This window comes from Trachurus trachurus (genome assembly GCF_905171665.1).
Source record: "Trachurus trachurus genome assembly, chromosome: 16".
NCBI classification, from domain to species: domain Eukaryota; kingdom Metazoa; phylum Chordata; class Actinopteri; order Carangiformes; family Carangidae; genus Trachurus; species Trachurus trachurus.
Window position 1 is genome coordinate 17,190,156 of NC_139902.1, and position 8,957 is coordinate 17,199,112.

At 41.2% G+C, this 8,957-nt stretch overlaps 2 protein-coding genes across 3 annotated transcripts in view; both read left to right on the forward strand.

The window, feature by feature from the left end:
- The window catches only part of osbpl3b (oxysterol binding protein-like 3b), a 30,103-nt gene extending 27,129 nt beyond the window's left edge, over positions 1-2,974 (forward strand). The window contains exons 18-23 of the mRNA XM_083988920.1: positions 19-97; positions 225-369; positions 960-1,104; positions 1,191-1,317; positions 1,893-2,015; positions 2,210-2,974. Of these exons, the coding sequence (XP_083845046.1) occupies positions 19-97; positions 225-369; positions 960-1,104; positions 1,191-1,317; positions 1,893-2,015; positions 2,210-2,306 (716 nt within the window). The 3' untranslated portion in view covers positions 2,307-2,974. The remainder of the gene's footprint in view (positions 1-18; positions 98-224; positions 370-959; positions 1,105-1,190; positions 1,318-1,892; positions 2,016-2,209) is intronic.
- Positions 2,975-4,222: 1,248 nt separating this feature from the next.
- On the forward strand, positions 4,223-8,745 carry gsdmeb (gasdermin Eb). 2 transcript variants are annotated; one of them, XM_083988979.1, is made up of 10 exons: positions 4,223-4,385; positions 4,737-4,962; positions 5,075-5,267; positions 5,617-5,791; positions 6,321-6,441; positions 6,544-6,651; positions 7,008-7,135; positions 7,231-7,396; positions 7,591-7,664; positions 7,761-8,745. In XM_083988979.1, exons 2-10 carry the CDS (start codon positions 4,755-4,757, stop codon positions 7,965-7,967), a joined length of 1,380 nt encoding a protein of 459 aa, XP_083845105.1. In that variant the 5' UTR covers positions 4,223-4,385; positions 4,737-4,754; the 3' UTR covers positions 7,968-8,745. The 2 variants fall into 2 exon arrangements, with proteins under 2 accessions (XP_083845105.1, XP_083845106.1); XM_083988980.1 differs by having other exon boundaries at positions 4,278-4,375.
- Positions 8,746-8,957: the final 212 nt, after the last annotated feature.

The window sequence follows — 8,957 nt, forward strand, 5'->3', positions numbered from 1 at the left end:
TTCCTCTGATTTATGCAGACGTGAGGTGTAAGAACAAGTTCTGGGGCAAGTCAATGGAGATTGTTCCTGTGGGTACCACTCATGTAACTCTGCCAGAGTGAGTCTCTACCTTATGCACATACACACACATTCACAGACTGCACAAACCAATGAGTACTGTATGTCAATTAAAAGCCACGTCTACAGGCAAACGGAGCACTTTTAAAATTGATCTTTTTCTCTAGATCTGGAGATCACTATGAGTGGAACAAGGTGACGTCCTGCATCCACAACATTCTCAGTGGACAGCGCTGGATTGAGCACTACGGAGAGATCTGCATCAGAAACTCCAGCAGCGATATTTGCCAGTGCAAGATCACTTTTGTTAAGGTGAGGCTCACATGCAAAAAGACAAAATCAATTTAGTCTGACCCGCACCACCTCTAACAACCATTTTGCACTAACTTTGTCCATGTATATTTCACTAACAACAACCAGTGTGGCTCTGGAAATATGAGGGTGAAAACATAGGTAGCACAAAGTCTAAGTCTTTAAGATTGATGTCACACCTGTGCATCATTTACAGTCAAGTCTCCACTTGTAAACTGTAGAATACATTGATTTATAAGCCACAGTGATATGGCCATAGCTCTTTCTCTCGTTTGTGTTGTGCTTGTGTTGTTAGACATCCCTCTGTGAGCCCAGGAGGCTTGATCGAAATAACCTCTGAGCAGTGAAAAGGCATATTTCCATATACTGTACATAAGTCAACCATCGCCACAGTTAGTGCCATAGTTCCTACGTGAGTACATAAACCCCGTCTATACGCAGATGGTGCTCTCCACCTGCAAGCCAGCAGGAACTCCTCAGCGTGATTTATGGAAGTCTTCACTGAGAGGAGACGGTTAAATGCTTTGAGACAAGCACACACCCACTGTTGAGTGTTATGTTGCTCTTCAACTCATCAATTGTCTTACCAGGCCAAATACTGGAACTCAAGTGTGAATGAGGTGGAGGGAACTATCACCGACCAGAAAGGGAAGGTCGTCCGCAAACTTTTTGGAAAGTGGCACGAAGCAGTTTTCTGTGGAGACCCGCCTGCAGCCACATGCATCTGGAGAGCAAGTATGACAAGTCTCTACCTGTTTTATAATGTATGCTCTCCCTGTTACAGCAGCTAAGGCAGCGGGTGTCATTTGTTTGTAATTCAGATGCAATGCCAGTAGACCATGAGCAGTACTACGGTTTTACAAAGTTCGCAATTGAGCTGAATGAGTTGGACCCATCTCTGAAGCTGCTGCTACCGCCCACAGACACCAGACTACGTGTAGACCAAAGGTAAGAGCAAAAACTGAATAGAAAGCGCGAAAAAAAAGCTCTGTTATGGTGAAAAGTGTGAGAGTTCTACAAGAATGTTATAGAAGAAAATTGATATAAAAACAGCCCAGTGAATACTTAAGCAGCACATCTTTTATAATCTTACATCATGCATCTTAGTCACGGTCTTGACAGGCTGTCTTGAAAAATGTACACCGTATCCAGTGATCAAAAATAGCCCCAAAATAGGCGCGTTGATACTCATGGTAAGAATAGAAAGAAGCTGCAGAGGCTTTCAGAGCCATCAAACTAATTTTAGCTCACATTTTTAAGGTTTAAAAGTCTCAGTCTAAACTGCACGCTGCTGCCACAGAAATATGAAGCACTCTCTTCACTTTGGCACCAAAGTGAAAAACAAAAAAACAAACATCACTAGGCTACCTCTAGCCCTTCAGTATCCTGACTTATGTGTTTGTGTTTATCCATAATTAAGTTATCTTAGAGCCAAAAAATCCTAAATGAAGATTAAAATTGAATATTGAGGATGAATGTTTGGCTCTGTTTGTATAATGAATGTGTCTGTGTCTGGCCTGCAGACTGCTGGAGGAGGGGAACTCGGAGGCTGCAGAGGAGCAGAAACAGAGGATTGAACAGATGCAGAGAGAAAGACGGCGAGTCCTGGAGGACAACAACGAAACACATCAACCTAAATTTTTTAGGTAACCCAAGTACCCAGATTTATCTGCTCCCCACTAAGGAAGTGACTTATCAAGTGAGCCTATCTCAGCCCCTAATAGCCTCGCTTGCAGCTTGTCGCGGCAGCAGTCAACTGTGGCATAGGTTCAGTTTCTCCACACTCTCTCCTGTCTTTCACCGTATTCATTACTGTCTGTTTTTTTCTCGGTCTCCTCAGGAAGTTGAAGGACGAAACCTGGGTGAGCAACAACACGTACTGGGAGCTGAGGAAGGACCCCGGCTTCACCCACATAGATTTTCCTACGCTGTGGTGACCGCCCCCCCCCCGAACTACACATCACACACACACACATCTCAACCCGCACAGCCTCTACCGTGATCCAGGCTGGTTCTGGTGACGTCCGCGCCCCAGTCTCGCCGTCCACATTCAGTACTGTCTTCTTTATTGCAGTTCATCAAAGTTATTGCCTTAATAGCAAGTGCTTATCTGAGTTGTGTAAACATGTTTATGCAAGCGTATTATTATGAGAATGTTGATCGATTTCAGTAACTTTTGCCCATGTTTCCACCTCTAATGTTACACTGTACAACTGAAACTGAGAAAAGGAAAAAAAATATTTGGTGTCAGCAAACGACTAGATGCTTTTCATTACTGGTCTACTCTTGTTTAAGATTTGCTGAACAACCGGTCACTTTAGCTGTCGTCTTATCATGGACATTCTCTACCTCTGAGATAAACTAGCCTTGATATGCCATTGATTAAGTGTATACATCTAATATTTATTCTGTACCTGCCTGATGCCTTACTGGTTGTACTCATATTGGTTAATTTATTTTTGTTGCATCTCTAATATGTTTTTAAAAGATTATGTTTTGTATTGAATTCTTAAGTTGTTCACATGATGTATAGTCCACTGATTTTTTTCTTTCTGTCTCACAACATGCTTTTTGCTATGACAGTGTGAACGATTTGTGCAACAATGAGCAGCAGTAGCAAACGTCCAATCCAGCCTTTTTTTTTCCCTTCTTTTTTTCACTTTATCCATCGCATCATTGTCTGTACGGACCCTGGGCTTTGGGACCAAAAAGTGTCCGGAACGATGCTCCATGAGCTCAAATAAAATCTCTGATGCTTTCTTTTTGTGTAAGTGTTTTTTGGGGAGCTGTTTGTTCAAACCACTGACAGCAACTGTGCTGCTACAACTTGTCAGTGACTGTAGATGCTGACTGGTCAGATAAGCCACTTGGTCATAAATGTACCAACAGGAAAAGAGAAAAACAACTGAATCGTCAGTTTTAAATCACATTTCCCCAGAAGAGGAGGAAGTTCATTCAGTGCTCTGGCAGCAGCTCCATTCTTATTCTCAGTGCCAATATATTGTAGAAATAGGAACACACAATAAAAGCTGAGTTATGTTCTTTCCGCTCTCTACTCTTGGGAGAGTCACTGTGATTGCCTTGTTTATTATACACAACTCTACACAAATATTATCTGATGAAGCAGCTATACAGTATATGGCTATATGTACAGAATATCAACCACTGGGTTTGGCGTGGGAACAGTGTGTGATTTTGTTGGCTCCTCCCATTATGGCAACTGTTACGCTAATTACAGCTTGGTGATTTTGTGACATGGGAGCTGTATGTCATTTTATTGTTTTCACTCTTTTCCCACAGATGCATTAACCGGTTCTTGTTGAATCCTCTCTACTTGTAAGCAGTGATTGAAGGACTGTAAACATACGGTAGATCCTGTAGGCCAGAAGTGTCAGATGGGACGCTCATGATTGTAGAAGTAAAATTACTGCTGAAGATGAACTTTTGTTAATGAACACAGTCATGTCTGGTCAACGTGAACAAGCCACTAGGTGGCAATAAATGCCCACCAGTGTACCACCACCACCAGTAGGCTACAGTATGTGTACATACCTTACATACCTACAGTGCAAATTCATCACTGACATGCACACATCTGTCTGACAGCAAGTTGAGACAAAACACTGCAATGAACAAAAACATTAAATCTGTTTGACTTTTGGTTTTCAGATTCACACTAACTTGTAAGGGGAATTCAGACTATAAATAAGTAATATATATATATAAATGTACTATCATGAATGTTACTGATGTGTAACTGATGTGTTATTGATGTGTTATTGATGTGTTCTGACAGTGTCCTCTCCGCAGCTGGAGGGGCGGAGCCTCAGAGTAACAAAAACAGAGGAAGCCTCCCCGGTCTGAGCAGCGCCGCTGTTGACTTGTCTGTGCTGCTGAGAGTCTCTGCACAAGGACAAACTTTGTGTCTGGTGCTTTACTGACAACAGGAGCTCCGGTGGAAACAAACTGCAGCCTCTGCATTTGTTTGACTTCAGTTTACGAGCAGGTGAAGTGTCGTAAGTTAAAAGTGATGCGTTTGCTGATGCTACTACTAAGTTAGCATGTTAGCCGCTGTGCAGAGCTGTGCGCGCGACAAGCTGCTTCTTTAAGCTTTGTTTAGCTTGATATGCTTTCTTGAAAGAAAGGATATAAAATGGAAGAAGTTTTTGTTGTGTTATTGTTATAGTGAAGTTTTTAAAAAAAGAAAAGGATGGTGAAAAAGATTGTTTGAGGTCAGATAACCCTGATGGGGTGTGGTATTTAAATGGTACTGCCATCTCTAGTCAAACAAGTTTTCACTTTTACTATTACTATCATTATAATTATTAATACCACTATTATCATTAATAGTATTATCTTCCTCATAGGTTTGATCCAGCTCGGGGATGTTTGCCACAGCCACCAAAAACTTTGTGGAGGAGGTGGACCGTGGAGGTCTCTTGATCCCGGTGTCCAGCCTGAATGACACCATAGACATCCTGACGGTGGTGGTGGTGAAGCGCAGACGTTTCTGGTTCTGGCAAAGGTCCAAGTACTTTCCCACTGATTTCCACTTCAGTGATCTTCTCGTAGGAGACACCACTATAACTCCAGGTAGATACCAAAGCCCTGTGTACTAGTCTATACATGCACCAGCCGTCTTCATTTGCATAGTGCCCCCTGCTAAATATCTATATCAGTACTGTGAATGTTTCCCTGTCCACAGAGAACAAAGAGTCAGACTTCATCAAATTTAACGGGACATACAGTGACAGCCTTCAGGGAAACTTAGATGCAAGTTTTGTCCACTCCAACGTGAACCTGGAGGGAAAAGACACTTCAAAACTCCAGTCGTCCTTTGGTAGTTTGAAGAAAGAGGAAGTGAATGTGAAGAAGTTGCTGAAAGACTCCAAAGGCAGGTTAGTGCCCAACCTGTATCCACTGTGCTGTCTGTTTTGAAACAGACTCTGTCTGACAATAATAGAAAATTTAAAAAAAACTGCAGAAACAGCACTCTGTTAGAGATGTGCAAACAGCAGCAGTGATCTTTGACCACTCATAAAGTTGCACTCAAAACACAAGGCTCAGTTGAACTTTAATATGCTCACATGTAATTTGTTTTTGTTAAAAAAAAATCGTAGTCATCAGATTTACTAGTCTGTATTCGTGTCATATATAGTCTTTTTCTTTTTCATCAGAAAGTCACTATCAAACCTTAAGAATTGGTCTTAAACACTGACTGATGTTTTTGTAATTTCACTGTCTCAGGGTGCTGGACATGTCCCACTCTCTGATCCAGCAGACAAAGGAGAAGAACAAGCGAGTGTTTGGGATCGTGAAGGAGCGAATTTGGACCACAACACCCTGTTCGGTCATAGAGGAGGTGCAGCAGGCTGGGCAGTGTGGAGGACAACTCAGCCTCTGTAGCCCCACAAGCTCTAAGGTAGAGTAGTAGCATTGAAACACTCATTGTCATAATATTCTACATGGTTGTGAGAATTCAGCCACTTGCTGCTATGTGATATTTGAGAAGTGAGTATGAATGAAATAATAATTTCCTCTTTTTTGATCAGCCTAGTGCCTACATTCCCTAAAAGCTGTTTTATATTTCCTCTTCTAGCTCAGAATGTGATTTCAGTTCTCCATGAAACTTAAATATGTGGAGCTCTATATAGTTGGTACCGTTTGCCAGCTGTAGTAAAGCTGGGTGGTTTTGTCAATAGTTGTAAATTGTTCAGTCTAGATAGACGCCTTTGCTCGATTATTCTGAGGCTGAAAACTAATTTACTGCTCGTGTCTAGTAATACAGTAGACAGATGAGACGCACCTCAAAACAAAAAAATCCATAAATGTACAATGTATTAGCAGCAGGTTATTGTTTAAAGTGCATATTTTCTTTAAAACTGGCCACCAGGTGCTGACATTGGTATGTTTGATCTCAAATATGTGCTTTATTGTTGTTGTTTCTGCAGGTTTCACTGAAAGAGAATGGGAGCCTGAGTTTAGACAGTAACGTTACCATGGAGATTCCCATCAATACCACCCTTGCCTATTCCCTCATAGAGCTGGAGATCAAACACAATGGATCCTTTGGTGAGAAGTTATTATGTACTCTGTAGATTTGATCAGAACAAATGATGAACCTTAATTAGAATCTGTTGTTATTAGTAAAGTAACATGCTGTTTGTTCCTCAGAGTTGTGTCTAATGTCAGACACCACTGGAGGTTTTGAAGTAGACGGCGGTGCTCAGCTGTCGGGTGTCTCAGGAGGTCTTGACTCTCACAGTAGTCGTCTTCGACAAGGTACATTACTGTTTTCTTTCTGCAGCTATAAAACATGTGACTCGGGGTCATTGTTGATGACATGCTCAGTAAATGTGTGTTAGGCCATAAAGGGCCTTGAGAGGGTGGAGGCCATCTCTGTCTTATCAGAGTAGTGTGATAAACATGTGTGTTTGTGAACATGTGCTGTGAACGGATTATGTCAAGCAATTTGAAGAATTTAAGTGGTTATTTGGTGTTGGGGTAGTTTTTTATTTTATTTTATTCCCACATCTGGTTCAGTCTTAGGTTTTACTGACCTGCTGCATGGCGCATGGTTTCTGTCTTTGGAGAGAATGATAAAGATGTTTTTTTGTTGTTGTTCTATCCACGACCAGACCTGGAGCAACTCAATGAGCACTTCCAGCTGCTGTCGTCTCTTCCTGTTGCCACCAGGTCTTCTCTGCTCCAGCAGCTCACAGACATAATGCAGGACCAAACAGCAGTCAGTGCACTCCAGGATACGGTAAGGATACGGACAGAGAAGAGGCCTCGATGGTGGATTTGAGTTGTGAACTTTTTGTGCTGGTTTTTAAATATGGGTGTCTTCCTCTGTCTCAGCTGGAACAGATGTGCCTGGGTGAGACTCCCGTCCGACCTGATGTTACAACGACAGAGTCTCAAAAACAGAATATCCAAACAATTCTGGGGCTTGTGGAGTCAGAGCAGACGGACCGGTCCACGTCAGTCCTCACAGCCCTGAACCTCGTCAGCAGCGCCTTGGACGGTGAGAAAAGCCGTGCTGTGTGCAGCGTTCAGTGAAATACTGCTAAATGTCTTCAATCTGCGAAAATATTCATAATTTTAAACTTGGGTGGAAAATGATGTGGAGTTGTATAGTTCCCACTGTGTGCACAATGTACCGGAAAGCTCATTTTATTCAGTTGTGTTTTCCTGTTTCTGGGTCTTTTGTCTTTGCAGAGATGACCAGTAGTTGTCTTGGTGTCTTGGGGATGTGCTGTAGCCCCACAGTCTTACAGACAATGGAGCTACTGGTCAGTAAAGTCAGATTTTACTAAATGTTTCTTTTTTTTAATCTGAAGTGATGCATCGTTGAGCTTTCTGTTGACTGTCTATCTCACCAACTCCAGGTGCAGATGGTATCTGGGAAAGGAGAATGTCGTCTGACTGCACTTACGGGGGACGTTTACGAAAAGGCTGAACAAATGTTTGCTTCCTGTAATGTGTCCCTGAAGAGAGACGAGGACACAGTGAAGATGGAGATAAAGCAAAAGCCAGGAAACCTTCCTCTGGTGCTGTGTATAGCCATCAGAGGTCTGGCCTCATTGGCTCCCTGAGCTTGAACCAAAGATGTCTTTATATCAGCTAGAAACTTTAAATACCACACTGGAGTGTGGTAAAGGGGACCATGTGTATGTTTGGTTTTATTTATCAGCTGTTTTTTTTTCTTTATGTCAAGACCCTATGGCATTTTACTCTCGGTTGATTTCATACATTCATGTACCAGTGTAGAACCAAAAAAAAATTGTCAGTGAACTGATAATCATGGATCATTGAAAAGTCATTGCAGATTTTGATAAGCAACTCGACTTACAAACTTTTTAAGCTGTTGGGAGTTTGTAAGGGACATTTTTGATAGATTTGTAATTTTATAGGGAAAGAAAGATTGATTTTTAAAATGTCTATATTTTAGATTATTCAGTAAATAATTGGCGATTGTCCATAAGTTCTCAGTGGCTCTGGTTTGTAAGATAAACACCAATTATTAAGCTAAAGGAGATCTGTGTACTTCAGTCTTAATGGCCTTTCCACCATTATGTTTTGTTAGATCAAATAACCACTAGTTGAAATTTTCTGACACGTCCACACAAAACTGCTCCAAAGACACTGTTCTCTGAAGGTGTTTTTAACATGCCAACCACAAACCTCATTCTGAAGCACTTGAACAAATTAGTTGTTGAATATTCAAACGTCATGCCGTTTGATTGCACACGTCTTTCAGCTTTTGTCTAAGTTCATCTTTTATATTTTGACCCTGTTAGGAAACATAGTTAATGGTGTTGGAAGTTGTTTCACCTTTTTATTTGTATCCTTCTTGTATATTAATGTCTATGGTGCTAAAAAAAAAAAAAAAAACTATGGTTGTTGGGACAATTTCTTTCTTTTCCTGCTCATCTACACATACTCAACATGTTCACTGAGTGATTCTGCCAGGAGAAAAAAACAAAACCAAAGCAGATCATTAGAAAACACCAGTTATTTATTTTACATCTGAAAATACATCTGAAATCTTGTAAAATATACCTTTTATAAGTAAATATGAACTT

Excerpts from the sequence above, each read along its gene's own strand:
- gsdmeb (XM_083988979.1), top strand. The coding sequence starts at position 4,755 with ATGTTTGCCACAGCCACCAAAAACTTTGTGGAGGAGGTGGACCGTGGA. Across the intron at positions 5,792-6,320 it reads GTAGCCCCACAAGCTCTAAG|GTTTCACTGAAAGAGAATGG; the intron begins GTAGAGTAGTAG and ends TTGTTTCTGCAG. Across the intron at positions 6,652-7,007 it reads CAGTAGTCGTCTTCGACAAG|ACCTGGAGCAACTCAATGAG; the intron begins GTACATTACTGT and ends ATCCACGACCAG.